Source organism: Falco biarmicus, chromosome 7 (genome assembly GCF_023638135.1).
Source record: "Falco biarmicus isolate bFalBia1 chromosome 7, bFalBia1.pri, whole genome shotgun sequence".
NCBI lineage: Eukaryota > Metazoa > Chordata > Aves > Falconiformes > Falconidae > Falco > Falco biarmicus.
Genome location: NC_079294.1, coordinates 30,946,661 through 30,961,942, shown reverse-complemented (window position 1 = coordinate 30,961,942; position 15,282 = coordinate 30,946,661). Strand labels below are relative to the sequence as shown.

Genomic DNA, 15,282 nt, shown 5'->3' with positions numbered 1-15,282 from the left:
TCAAGAGCTGTTTTTTAAAATCTCACCTGCTTTCTCTTGCTTTGTGCACAGCAAACAGGACCCATCAGTGCTACTCTGGTAATGACCCGCCCCGTGAAGGGGCCCCGTACCATTCAGTTGGACTTGGAAATGATCACTGTTAACACCGTCATCAACTTCAGAGGAAGCTCTGTCATCCGGCTGAGGATATACGTGTCACAGTACTCCTTCTAAACCTTGAGTTTGTGTCCTGGAAACATTAAAATAAAAGAGGCAGTTCCTCCTCTGCAGAACTCTCTCCTCAGAAGCCAGTACGTATAGCAGCTCCAAACCAAATCAGTATTTCCACAGACCCGGTGACCTATGCCTGTCTGAGGAGGGAGGCCTCTTCATGCACAGCCCCTACCAGGATGCAGACATCTGAAGATACATTGTCAGCAGATCCCATATGATTCTTTCTGTGGTCATATATTTTAAGGACTCTTCTTTCCATTGTAAACGCTTCTAGGGTATGAGTCTATGTTTGAAAGACTGTGAACCTTTGTAGCCCCAAGGCTGCTTAGCAAAAAGCACCAAAGAAACTGAGGAAAAAGCTGGCTTTTGCAATCTTGCCTTTTTTTTTTTTTCTTTTTTTTTTTTCATTATAAATGGAAAGCAGACAAGCAAGCAGACACAGAAACAAAAAGCCAACTATTGAAACAAGGGATCTCAGAAGTGCTAATTTACATTCCCAATTATCTCTGGAATTATCAGTCAGGCACTTTGCCTCAATTCACCCTGCATTTGTCTTAATTTCACCAGTTTTTTCTTTGATTCTATTTTATAGTTAAAATTCATTGTAAATTCATTCCAAAATACATGTTGTACTATGTAATCTTCTACTTTCTAGCAAAGTGTCACATGTTTGGGTTCCTTCCTGTATTAAATCTTTCTATATAACAGAGTTCATAGAAATCTATCACTGGATGGTATGTTTTACAATATTTAGGATGTTATGATTATTTACACCCAGGCTGTTTGACACAGGTCTCCACTGCCAGAATAGTGTCCAGGGACTTCAGAGCAGATAAGAACCAGAACTCTATTTTTCCCTGTTTTCCTGAGTGTGATAGTTGCAAACAGTTTGCAATGGTTATAAGGTAGTGATACTAACTCTGTAGTTAAGGCTACAATAAATCTCCTGTTCAAGGACCACTCAGCTCAGACCCGTCCGAATTCCTTAGAAAAAAATGAATCGTCCTGTTCACGTGCAGTCTCTCTCCTACATTCCTAACACTGGGGAAAATATGCCAAAAGGGACTTGGACCAGTCTTCTCATTCATGCCTCTGCCATAAAGCAGACCCCACTACACCAGTACCCAGACCTCAAACAATGGGATCCCACCGTTTCCACAGGCAATGTCTTCTCAGGTATAGCTACTGTAACCAACAGAAAGTTTCTCCTAAACTGAATCTCCACTGTTGTAGTTTAAATCCATTGCTTTTTAGCCTACTTCCAGTAGAAATAAAAGAACAGTTTATCTTCCCCTTTGCAGCAGTCTTTAACATGTCTGAAGACTGTTGTCATGTCTCCCCTCAGACTGTTCCTCTCTAGTCTAAACAAACCCAATTCTTTTGGTCTTTCCTCATACATCACATTTTCTGGACCTTTGATCATTCTTGTTGCTCTCATCTGGATTCTCTCCAATTGGTTCACATCTTTTTTAAAGTGCAGTGCCCAAAACTGTGAAAAATATTCCAGCTGAGGCCTCACAGTGCTAAGCTAAATCTATATATATGTTTAGGAGTTTGGGGGAAAAAAAAAAAAAAAAAGTATAGTTTGCAGGTATAATGCTTACCTTATTGAAGCCACTGGCAGTTTGGCCTTTTATTTCAGTAGGGATGAGGGTTCTTATGCCTTGTTCTTAAATTTCTCTGAAGCAAGCTCTTTTGCTTCTTCCCTCTGCTGTATTGGCTTATTTGCTCCCCAGCATCGCTAGGGCAGGAAAGATAAACTTTGCTTCACCTTTCTGAGGACTGGAAGTGCTTAATGCTACTTGGAAAAAGGAGTTTATGAAGATTGTAATGTGAGCAGGCTGGAGCAGAGTAGAGCGTTATGTGAGGTCCTCGTTAAAGTGGAGTATTAAATGGAAGAATACAGACTCAGAAAGTTATCACATCAGACTGCGTGACACAATCAGAAAATTGACTCTTGTTCCTAACAAGCTTTGTTAGTCTGGAGCTGGTTTTCCCTAGCTTTAGTAATGACTCTGCTCCTTTTACTTGTACTCAGCTTGAAGGAAGCCCTGATGCAATGGCTCATAGCAACGAAACACTTGAGTGTGCTTTAGCAGCTTCCATTTCTCAATGGTTTAAAGTTTCCTCTGTGCTGTTACAATGACCTGGGATCCTGTGGCTCAGAGCTCTGTACACAGGCTGTCCTTTATTGTAAAAACAAATAGGCTGGACCCTGGCTCTAGAGTTTAGTGGGCCAAGCTGAGGGCAGGAAGCCAGTGAGTTTTGTGAGTAGCCGACTTGGAGGAGATAAACGTAGCAGAAATGTGCAGAGAAATATCAGAAACAAGAATGTGTTTCCTGAGTGTATCATGGCTCATCATATAGCCCAGTCTTGGTGGGGAAAACAGAGATGACCAGGAAGGAGGAACGCTAGTTTGTTACAATGGGGCTAAAAGTGCTCATGTGTACCCGATGATGGAAGTGAAATGTGGGAAACAAGCAGGCTCTGGTGGCCCGGAGAGCAGATAAGGGGCAGGCAGGGTCTTGCATTAACGATGTTAAAACTCTAAATATGCAGAAAACTTTCCTATTGCTTAAAAGCCCCTTTTCCCCCACTTTGTGCCCCTACATTATGGCTTCTTCGTGCCCTATTGAGGAGTATTCTCTTTCTGCCGTCACATCACCTCCTGGAGAGGACGCACACCCTGTTAGGCATCAGACAGCTTCTCACTTCTGGGCTGTTCTCCCATGGCCCTCACATACCAACCTGATTTAACCCTAATTTAGAAACATCAAAACCCAGAGGAATTCCATAACAAAACACTTTGTTAAAAGACTAAAGCTTGAATGCTTGGTTTTAGCAGGGTCCAGCAAATACTCATAAAACAATATTAAATTTTCTATATAAACATTCTGTGCCTTAAAAAAAAAAGTGAAAAGTCTGGAAACAAAGGAATTCAGCCACTTCTCAACCGCCATAACATCTTTCATCACTCACTATCACTCCAGCCAACTCTAACTTTGCCAAAATATATGCCAATCTCAAAATAATAAATTACTAGCAGTTTATAACATCTAAACTCTCCATTTCCTAGTCAGGGTTCTGTTTCCAATAGACCATTGCAGGCTCGTATATTACAGCAATTCTCACCAAATAAAAAAAAGGACTATGCATGTCAGGTTTTTTACAGCATGAAAGTTAAAAATGAAAACTTGCAACTGCTGTACACATTCATGTTCTCCTTTGAGGCCAGGCCTCCCTAAAAGCAGACAGAATTACAGGTCTGCTCAGAAAATTATTCTTTATTCTAACCTACTGCAGAGGATTTTTTAACACAAAGAATTTTACCGTATGGTTAACAGACAACATTCTGGCCAGCACCAGATGAGGGTACTGACCCTGGTCTGGGTACGTGTGGCTTCCCTCCAGCTCTGCTCGAACATGCTCCTTGTTCAGGGTGGCAGAGCCGTTTCCTGGCCAAGCTGGGGATGGACAGCTCTTTGCCTCTCCTGCCTGTTGGCTGCCATGTCTGTTTAAACAAAGGTCCTCAGGAGAAAGACCACCTCGCACGGTGTGTTTGTACAGCACCTATTGCCAGTGCAGTAACTGGAATAAAAGTAAAGAAAAGCAGAAATGGCAGTAATCTTTGATACAGATCACAATGATTAGGAAGGAGAATCTATTCTGACAAATTAACAAAAGGATTCATGCTGATCGGGTTAGGTGCCAGAGGCAGAAGAATGGCAAGAGCTGTAGAGCTGAATGGGTCCAGTTGTCTAACTTATTTGACCTCAAGATAGTTTTAGGGGATTGACTTTTTTTGACACAGATGACAAAATGTTATTTCACCTAAGAGTTTGCTGGATCCCACAGAATCGCTTTTCAACTTGTGCTTCTCTCACATCAATAACTTTGTTGAGAAAACCTAAGTTTCTATGAGTACCTGGTCACCCACCATCAAGTGTCCAGGGCCATTCACAGAGAGCTTTCTCCTTTTCAAGTTGGAGGCCGGCACTCATATCTAGCTTTTTTTTGGCTCAGCTTTTAGAGCAGTCAACTTTCATTTTCTCATAAACATGGTATCAGCATCCACAGAACTTACACATTCATTTTCCTCTGTCTAGAGCAAGTCAAGCAATAGAATCATTACAGTTTGTATCGTCCAAGTTCTCCAGTCTGACTTATTCACGGGATATGCTACTGAACATCTTTCATAGCATGTAGCTGTATTGGAACCCAATGAAAATTTCATAGAACAAAGATGTTAAATTAAAAAAAAAATGAATCAAAGTATGCCCTAATGTTATTCAAGCCTGACAGGCACTATTGTTAAAATAAATCTCTATCCTGGATGGACAAAACCCTTAGCTGGTGTTAATTTGCATGACTCTGCTGCTTTTTAATGGGAAAGATAAAAAGCATCCTTAGGATCTTCCCTGTGTGTGTGTAAAGCCCTGTGCATGTATCTGCACATATGGAGAATTTACAGAAGCTAAAACTATCTGTGGTAGTGTGGGTCTGCATTTTTAAGTCAAATAGTTGTAAGATAACATGGCACAAGCAAATTCTGTTCACTCATATGACATATGTGAAGACAAGTGATTTACACCCATCACATTTTGTTGTTTTAAGTCTCTGAACCAAGTTGGAATAGCTCAACCCCAAAGCAGGTGCCGTGCCTGAAGACTGAGGCTGATGGTCATAACTAGACTTTTTGGGATTCCACGAAAAGCCTGCCCAGAATGGTGACCTGCGCTGAAGGGTAGTGTAGGATGTGTAACAGTCCAGAAGTATGGTGCAGGGATGTCTTCAATCCTGCAGCTGCTTCTTCTCTCACTTGTTTCAGTGCAGAGTGCATCTGATGTTTTTAAGTGCTCACATCAGAGATGGAAATCTTACCCATTCCAGGTCTTAATTCAAACTTCTAAGATCCCTCTAGTGGTTTCCATTGGCCAAACTGATCCCCTCACATAACTAATTTTGATGAAGTCACATGAGGTACAGTTTGGGTACAAGGCAGATAGATATGCTTTTACACCAGCAGGTGAATAATGATGCAGTGACCTTGATGTAAGAACTGAGGAATGTAGCTGGATAGCAAATGGATCTTTAGAAAACACTTCAGCAACCAAAAATTACCAAAATATTCAATCTCTTTCAATTCCCTCCTGTATCCCAGAAGTCACTCATTCTCCCTTTTGAGTTTGTCCTGGACAAGTGATCTCATTATGGTCATGCACCGCAAGTACATTCTAAGTGAGCTCCACTTCTCCTCTGGCACTACATAACATTTTTCACTTTGCTTTTCAAAGATCACTTGTAGGCTATGTGTCTCTTCTTTAGGCTCTGACTGACCTCAGCTGCTTTCCTCACAGCCAAGGCAGATCCATTATTTCCCTGCCAGGTTCCTCTGCAGGCTCCATCTGCACAAGCTCTCCATGTGTTTCACTGGAAATGCAGGCACTGCTGTTGACCCATCTGCTGCTTTTGTACCTTCCCCCCGACGCCCCCCCCCCCACTGTTGGTGGGCAGCCTCACAGCAGAGTATTCAGTCTGAATTGCAGAAGGGATTGCCCAGGCTGCTGGCAGAGCCTGACTTCATGAAGAGGATTCTAAAAAAACCACTCCCACACACAGTTTTGAAGATGCTCTTTTAGGTCTTGATGAAACACTTTTCTCCTGAAATTGCATCTGTATCATGCTGGCTTGATAGTCTCAAGGCTTTTTAAGAAGCCTGATAAGGACATGCTTACACAATACATCCTTGGGCTCTTCACAACTTGCATGAAGTTTTCCCAGTTTCCCAACAGAGTATTTGGCTCAGTCACAGAGAGTGTGATGTGACCACCACTATGCTGAAGTCATGATCAATAACCACCTTACATCAGGTCTGGATTTAGCCCGGTTTTATGTTAAGTCTTGAATCTCAGTGTCAGTGGTAATAAATGTAAACAGATATGTATTATTTTTACAGTAGAGCTGAAAGATTTTTTCCAGTAAATAAACAATAGTATGATTGCAGTACCTCTTTCTCTGTGGGCACTATCTTTGGGTTCTTTATGATTTCTTGAGATATCCTTTGACACTTCAAAATTTCGTCTGGTATTACAAGCCATTCATTGATGTGTTTCCATGTGAGTCCTCACTCCTGTTCTCCAAAGGCCAACCCAGGCACTTGACTGTACCTACTGTTAAAACATCAAGCTACACCCCAGCCTTTGCAGAGTCACAGCTCATGCATCATTTGTAGAAATTGTTCCTCTCTGTAACCTATAAGGAATTATGTTGCCTTCCCTGAGATTCTGCAGTGTTCAAAGTAATGCATGTGCATGTGGTTTTCAGGACCTTACTCTGGAGGTTGTTCATCAGCAACTTGCTGCAAATGTTCAGTAATCAACACGTGAAATCATAGCTACAAAGGTTAGTCTTGACAAAATCCTCAAAACATAGTGTTTCCTGGCTGCCTACACACAATGCAAACACAAGTCAAAAGTCCAGCACCAGAGTTCTGCTGGTTTTAAGGAACATTTCTGTCAGTAAATTCATTTTGTAGATTATATGAAATGCAAACAAGGAGGCAGAAGGCCTGCCAAGATTGAATAGATTTGTTATTCAAATAAGTATCCCCAAAACAACCTGAACCTGGTTCTTCATTTAAAAATAGTCCTTTGGACCCTGACATCTGATGCCGTTCAGGTAGGGGAGGGGGACAGAGAAAGTGCCTGCTTCCAAAACAATAGCAGCTGCTCTACAGAGATCCAGAGCTCCCACAGGGATCAGAAATGCCTGTCAGCCCAAGCCTGTGTCCCAGGTCAGTGAGGAAGGTGCAAAACTCATAGAGACATTTTCTCAGCTGAAGGAGAGACATCTTCATTGACTTCTTTATGATGTCAAGTGGAGATTTACTTCATAATATGTATAAAATTTCTCATTGTGTTTATGCATCTATGGAGAATTTAAAGTGATAGGACCAAGCTGTGGCCTACTACATGCATACTACCTGTAGCAAGCTCTAACATATCTCTGCTGTTCCCCAGGGTTGTGCTCACCCAGAATTACCCAGTCTGACTTGGTGTGAGTTACAACGGTATAAGTGACAGTTTTCCCATAGATGAAAAGAGATAATTATTAAGGGATAAAATTACAATTGAACCAGAAATTTAATAAAAAAGAACTTGCTCATTAGTTCACCTTCAGTGCTCTGGTTATTATGTCATTTCTATGGAAAAAAAAAATCAACCACAAATCCAAAATATTAAAAAAGCGATTATATCCTTAGAAAGATAAGTGCCCATAAATAGCTCTGGAATGAAGACATCCCACACGCCTGGAAAAGGAAGAATTCACTCCTTGACCTCCAACATCCCTGTCTCCCACCAGCAGGATTAAGCATGGTTGATCCTCACGAGGATACAGACACAATAGCTTGCTGATGGATGGGCCAAAGAAGAAGCAGACATGGCCAGAGGCAAGGGAAGGACATAAGAAGATAATGTAGAAGTACTAAGGAACACTCTCAGTGTGCAGGATCTCCAAGACAAGTCTCCCTCTTGCTGCACAAAGCATTTTAGCTTTGCTTGAGCCTTTGAAAGACAGAAAAGTGCTAACAGCCACTTGAATAAAAATAGGAGGGCAGCTTTCGTGTGTTTGAAGGCAGCAACAGTTTCAAAAAAAATCACGCTGCCCTGGCCAATGTGACATCTAATGAGATGCGCTGGACACCAGAAGCCTGTAAGTACAATTTAAATTACAGCACTTATGGCACCACCTTATACCAACAGTTTCTCCTGCAACCAGTACAGGTGCAGGGAGGAGGGCTCACTGCCCAGCTCGACAGATGCTCCACAGAACTTCTGCTTCTGATTAAACAGTCATTTTGCTAACTCTTACTTGCAGGCTGTCCAGACTAAGAAACTCATTATATTTTGTAATCTTCATTCTTTTTTGGAAGAGGAATACTGTAATTTAAAATTGATGGTTTCAATGTCCCTCATCCTGCCCCTTTAACCTATAACAGTTACTTCATTTGTAGCAGAAAATGAGCTTTTAATTCATGTACTGTTTTACAACTTGTGAACAATTTACACTGAATGCACCAGTAGAGTCTATTTTAAAGCTTTTTTAAAATAAAAAATGTATTGCTAACAAAAATTATAATTTAATTCTAGTTTATTTTGATCATTGCCTGGTTTAGTGATGATTATATAGGATCATTCCAAGCATTCATGCCAGAATCATGTAACCCCTTTGCAAAACATGTTGAATGAGCATCAGTGATACTAGTATATCTATTGGTCATAAACACCGGTAATACATATACAGTAGCAGAGAAAACTTGAAAGCAAAATACAATTAATTCTCAAGAGGCTCATTTTCTTTCACAGTTTTTATGTTGTAAACTCACCCATACTCGGAGGTATATGTGTGTATTTTACCTTCATTTCCTGCTGGGTTTATGCATGACAAGCCTTAAACTAACATTATCTGTATCAAGAGCCTGACATAGCTGAGGCATTTCTTTCCCCTGCAGCTTCACTGAAGGTTGGAGCAGGTCATTACTCCTTGTCTGGCTGAGCCCCACAGCAGCCCCCACAGTGCCGTGCTTGTACTGGTAGCTAGAAAGGTGGTGATAACACACCAGAGTTTTGGCCACTGCTGAGCAGTGCTCGCACAGCATCAAGGCCATCTCCCCCACCTTCCCCCACCCTCACCAGTAGGCTGGGGGTGGGCGAGATCTTGGGAGTGGACACAGCCAGGACAGCTGACCCAAAGGGACCAGTGGGATATTCCATACCATATGACGTCTGATCAGCTATAAATGCTAAGGGAAAGGAGGAGGGAAGATGGTGGTGGTGGGCATTCATTATTTACAACGGTTGTTTTCCCGAGCAACTGTTCCATGTACTGAAGCCCTGCTTCCCAGGCAGTGAACATCACCTGCTCGTGGGAAGTAGAGAGTAACATCTTTTGGTTTTCTTCAGTTTAGCGTACATGACTTTTGTTATTGCTTCATTAAACCACCTTTATCTTGACCCACAAGTGTTTGGGTTTTCCACCTTATTTTCTCCCCCCACCCCCATTCTGCTGAGAAGGGTAGTAATAACAGCGGTTTGGTGGGCACCTGCCTTGCAGCTAAGGTCAACCCACCACATTCTGACGGCAGGGATGGCTCCCTTGGCTGGTTCCCCCAAGCAGCAGCCATGCTTTACCCAGCATGTGTTTGGAGGGTATATGAGAGGGTGAGCCTTGGAAGCATTCCTGAAGGATCCCAGGAGAAGAGCTCTCCTCCCAGCCTGATGCAGTGCCACTCTCCTCTCCCAGCTGACCTGAGTCTTGGAGGCACAATGTGAACCAGTGAAGGCAGGGGTTTGTACAGTGAACGTGAGGCTCTTTGCAGAATTTGGCTTAGCTCTGCAGAATAAACTTGTCTCCTTAACAAGTAGTGTTAATATAAGATAACTTAGACTGAACTGGTTTCCTCGTACATAAATCATTAACTAGTAGCTAGTTCTCACTCCCACCTCCACTACATAGCTTGTGACTTTTTAGTACAAGAAAGGCTTTTCCACCCACACCACACTCAATGACCCATGCCTAATGGGGTTTGGCTATTTGTTGGTTGAGCTTGTGTTTTGCAGGTGGAATGTTCTTATTTCAGCAAATTGCAAGGGCAGCCAAGCCTGGTTCTGGTGTGTTTTGTGGGAAGTGAATGAACTTACGTCACACAGTTGCTCTCTTGCATTCTCATCACTCAGCTCACTGCAGAAGTGAGGTAGGTAATACACCATTCACTGGGCTTGTGATGATTTACAAGCCACTCAGAAAGCCGATAAAGATCTTTATAGCTGTTTTGAACTCAAAGGAACTGCCACTGCTCACTTACAGTATCACAAGGACATGTCAGTTCCCTTCACTACACTGCAAACACATTAATTCTGAATCACACGCTCAAGAAAAATTACACTGAAACAGTCACACATGCAGAGCAGAAGAGAAGCCAAGTGCAGGAATGCTGGGCTGCAAAATCTCAGGGGAAGCAAACAATTCTCTAGAACTGCTGACATAAAATGAGAAAGTAGGTCTGTGACCCATGATGAAAGACTTCTGGCTCTTCAGTCCCCACCGGGGTGCCTTGGTAGAAGTGGCTTGAGCAGTGAAGCCACCGAACAGCTGGGCTTTCCACTCAATTTGGTGGAGAATGGACACTTCAGGAAACAAAGTTGCTCAGATTTAGCTGTTGGCATGCAGCTCAAGCGGCCTAATCTGAGGTTTCCAGACCTGAGCCACTGCATGCTTCTTTCTCTAGCTGCTTACCATCTCCTTTTCATGTTCTTATTGCACATGCTGTCGTGTTTGTCTTAGATGCTGCTGCACATGGGACTGAATAGTGTGACCTCCTCCTCTTTTACTGCTCTTTTCCCAGTGCAAGACAATCTGCTCTGCCAGTATCATGCCAGCCAAGGGTGTCTCCATTGAGCAAAAAGCTCTGTGGATAAGGCAATGGTATCTCCAGAGCTGACTTAACAAGAGTGGAGAGGAAGAGAAGGTTGTACTTTCTCTTCTGTCAGTGCTTTCCAGCCAGCTGGTAAAGGACGTCGTGATCGTGCTGCTTGAGAGATGGGGTTTGGCTGGGCTGTAAAATGATATCCTGCAGGGATTTAACCTCCTGCTGCACTTCCTTAAGGGTGAGCTATGAAACATTTCCTTGAGAAGTCCCATGGGCTGTACTCTGTGTACCGAAACTCCTGCTTTCTCCTCCCCTCTGTTTTTTGGTGGAACTAGTTGCTCCTGGAGCCTGCAGGTGCTTCTGAGTGCTGTTAAACTGTCCTCTGTGTCAGCCTGCACATAGCCACATTGGTGATGGAAAAAATGAGCCCTATGTGGTTTTTCCAGGAAGCCAGATGGCAGCTCCCCATCTCATACAGGTGAACATTTTCTCACACCAGTAACTCATTAGGACAGCATGTGTGAACTCAGCTCTTTCACATCCATGCAGGGTTCATAGACTGTGCCACTGTTCGTAAGGACTGCCCTGAATGGCAGCTGATTGCTGATCTTTAATGACATTTCCATTTTTCTTTTTCTAGCCTGTTTTCTTTCTCCTTCCCTGGGCTCTTTCAGAGTTCAGCCACCACACCATTACAGAATGATCACCATGGCCCACTAAAATCCAGTACTGAAACAGCCTCCGTCTGCCTGCTAGTGAAAATCCCTATCAGTCATGGGATCACCACATCAGTTTAAGCGAGGAAGCAGCCAGAGCACTGGCTGAGAAATGTTCTGTTAGGTTTTCTAAGATGCTGAAGAACTAGTTCAATAAATCCCGGCTTCCTTGTATGAGTGCACCTTCCATCTCCCACCACATTTTTCATTATGTCACAAATGCACGTGGTTTTAATGCGAAGTTAATCCCCGAGCTGCAGTGAAATGATTAACCCTTCACCCTTGAATTCCTTGCTACCATATGATCTAGTTCTTATGGAGCTAAGAGTCAAAGCAATAGTGACAGCTAAAAATACTTGAAGCAAATGGATATTTGCTCACCATAGAAGGCCAGCCTTACTCATACATATATAAAATTTTTGGCTTGGGGAGCACAGGCAAATGACATAACAAAGCTGCTGTGTCCTAAACCCAAATATTTGTACCTACAGTTATTACTGCTGACTCAGGTTTCTTGAAAATAATTTGTCAAGAGAACACTGTCGAGAATAAATATGCTGCAGTTTGCAGCTGTTAAACTTTCTGTTAAAACACAGGTTTGTGACACCTGCGCCATTCAGCTCGGGTGTTCAATCAAGTCATACCAAGATGGTAACCCACGTCAGTCTGTTCCACAGAGCCGTCTGTGAAGTATGTTTTCTCCATGAGTTAAATATGCAGAATCTTCTGCTTTGCGGTGAGAGTACACCCTTATTCCTGCCCTAAAATCCCTCGTGATATCGGCAAGGGTTGTGACCACAGCACTTTTACTTCCCGGTGATGCTGGGTGTGCTGGGTGCGCTGGCAAGGAGCAGGCAACATCGTGAGCAGCCCTGCAAAGCCAAGGAGGGCGGGCAGTGGGCTGGCTTTGCCTTATGCCGTGTACCTTCAGAGTGCTGTACGTTGGCACGTTTGCTAGGGAACAGGGCCAAACAGCCTGCAGCTGGATTAAAGCATTAAAATTAGGGTAGAGTGGGCTGGTAACCTCTGTTTCTAGTTATGGTATTTCTTCAATGGTTTTAAATACCAAGCCAGACTGTCCTGGTTTTGCCTCTTTGCCTTTCCCTGAGGGATGTGCCCAAAGCCCCAGCTAGAAGGTCACTGTGTGCTCTTGTTTTGAACTGAGAAATTTTAGATGTAAGAACAGCATTCCAGCTTCTGTGGGCGAATGGTTACTGGACTCCATGGATGTTCTTCCTGGGTCCCTCACTTCCACAGGGCCAGCAGGTTTTAAAGTGTTGTGATTTCTGGGATGGCTTTTTGCCTTTGCCCTCTTTAAGCAAGGTAATGAAGTTTGCTTTCACCTGAAAATAGAAGAAAAAGAAGAAGAAGAAAAGAAAAAAACCCATTTTACAGCTGGAAACAATAAATTATTTTTGTGCTTCACAAGCTTGGCCTATTTCTTGACTCAGCCCCTCTCAGGAAGGACCTTCTGTGCCCTTGTCCTGTGCGCAGGTGACACCTGGCTGGCCCCTGTGTCCCAGGGTGAGGAACATCTGCTCAACCTTGGGTAGGCCGGTGTCTTTTCTGGGAGACGGGCCAGCTCCGAGGCCCTGAGCAGACCCCAGGGAGATGATGGTGTGAAAACACAGGGCAGGGCAGCAGCACCTGGCCTCAGGGTCCCAAAAAAGGGAGGGAAGGAAAGGGGCCAGGCAGGCATTTGGACATCTCCTGTCTCTGGGTCGGCTGCCTGCTCTGCCTTTGGCTCAGACAGGCAGGTACCCAGGCCCTGAGGAGACTTAGAAGACCTGGATTGCTGCCTCTCGTTACCTCTTCCATGTTGAAAGAGGCATTTCTGGGCAATGTCACAGGCAAGTGGGACTGGAACAGTGTTTGTGGAGACACCCCAGAGGCACCCCAGGAGGTGGCACCACCCCAGCCCAGTGGGGGAGCACCTCCCCAGGGAGACGGAGAGATGGGGCTTCACAAATAGCCCGGGGAGCATCCCCCAAGTATTGGGAAAGGGCTGCTCCTAAGAGGTTTTTACTGGACCAAGTAAGAGAGGGGAGAGAGGGATCAACTGTAGGAGTGATGGTCTCCAGCTCCTCAAAGTCCTGGTGTCCCACCGGTCCCCAGCCCATCTCCAGATCCACGGAGGTGCCTGATGCCAGGGGCTGGGGCTGCCTGGCTGCCCTGCTCCCCAGCTGGGAGTGCGTGGGGTAGCCTGGCTTCCCCCTCAGCATCCCCAGCTACCAAGGCTCCCTGCCAATTCCCTCCTTGCTCCCTTCACAGAGCAGAGGCGTAGTGAAAATACAGACGTGCCTTTAAGTGATTGCCTGCATTTGGACCTCTCTTCCCAGCCCATTTCTAACTGCAGTGCTTAAACCCCACAGATTTTCACTGCTAGAGGGTCACAGCTATCATTCCTTGATGTGCTTTTGAATCAGATGAGCTAAAATAGTTCTGTGAGATCTATTATGTCTCTGGCTTGTAACATACAACAATTTCTTACTAGGTTACACTAATATTTCGTAATTCATTCTTAATATTATTCTTCAATAAAGCTCTGCGCAAACAATCTATCCCACAGGAGGAACTTCTGCCAGATCCCAGATGTCAAACACATTTGCTTCAAATACAGGAGTTCGTGACCTTTATGTTTGTTAATGTGACGCCATGGAAATTATTTATAATAAATAAGCATATTTCAGTCAGGTGCTCCATGGGGCCTTTTTCAGGGATACAACAGCCTTTCCTGAAACAGGTCCTTTCTGGTTTTTTTGTTTGTTTTGGGGTGGTTCCCCTTCCCCACACCCCCCTTAACAATGAAGGTTTGGGAACAACTTGAAACCCTGTTATTAAACTGAGTCCAACTACTGCACTAAAGGTAGACAGGAACTCAAAGATATGTCAGATTTCAATCTTTCCTGAAATCAGTAACAGATAAGGTTCTTCCTTTCTCTTTTATCCTTTACCCTGAAGATGCAGTTTTCAAACAGCGGACTGTATGGATTCAAACAAACACTAAATATATTGGCTTAAAGCACTGAATCAAACAGGAAGCTTACTGGAAATATTTGGATCCAAACAACAGATTTGACATGCCAAGTGATTTTTCCATGTAGCATGCTCATTTTAAAGCTGGGGTAGCACCACGTACCCACAATCTTGCAGGTATAAAAGCTCTAGAAAATATCTGAAGGTGTCAATATGTTGGTAACATTTAATATTATTATCTTTTTTTCAGCGGGTGTGATAAAGTCCTCCCAAACCTGTGCTGGGATTAAGAGGAGCTGGCTCTTAATGAAGCCAGGCAAGAAAAGGATGCAACTGAAAAAAACTAGAAGGAGCATTCCTTGGCTCTGTTTCATCCTTCTGTCAAATGTACATGAAGGTTTATAATGCCTCCTGAGTTTACTGGATTCATCATCTTGGACACCTAGACAGGAGCACAGCAAAAAATGCCTCCTGAGGAGGAAACTGAACCATTTACTCCTGCATAAATATACACCCAGAGTCACTCATGTTTGTCACTCCAGGCTGAAGCTGATGGCTGAAAACTCTAGTCCAGGCCCAGCACAGCACCCCGTGCCTCAGTGGTTATCCACCCAGGAGCCTCACCTTGCCTCGGGCTAGGCTGGGGCTGGCAGCCTTTTACGAGTGTGAAGACTGCTATGTAGCTCAGAATCAATTGCTGCAGCCCACAGACATGGGACTGGCTGTGCAGAGACAAGACCAAAGTGTTCTGGTGCACAAAGGATGAGCCCTCCTGGGATTTATTATCAGAATGTATTAATGATGTGTGTGTGTACAAAGAAAATCTCCCTCAAAGCATAGGGCAAGACGTAACAAGCCAGCAAATCTCTTTTCAAATTCACAGTATATCAAATCTGAATGTGATAAAGAGGGGGTCTACTTTGGACAACAAGGTATTGCCATGCAAT

At 43.8% G+C, this 15,282-nt stretch overlaps 1 protein-coding gene across 4 annotated transcripts in view; it reads left to right on the top strand.

Moving 5' to 3' along the window:
• Positions 1-1,182, top strand: part of FBLN5 (fibulin 5) — a 55,775-nt gene extending 54,593 nt beyond the window's left edge. For all 4 annotated transcript variants that reach the window (XM_056346296.1, XM_056346295.1, XM_056346298.1 and 1 more), the window contains one exon: positions 52-1,182. In XM_056346296.1, the coding sequence (XP_056202271.1) occupies positions 52-213 (162 nt within the window). In that variant the 3' untranslated portion in view covers positions 214-1,182. The remainder of the gene's footprint in view (positions 1-51) is intronic.
• The last annotated feature ends 14,100 nt before the right edge of the window (positions 1,183-15,282 follow it).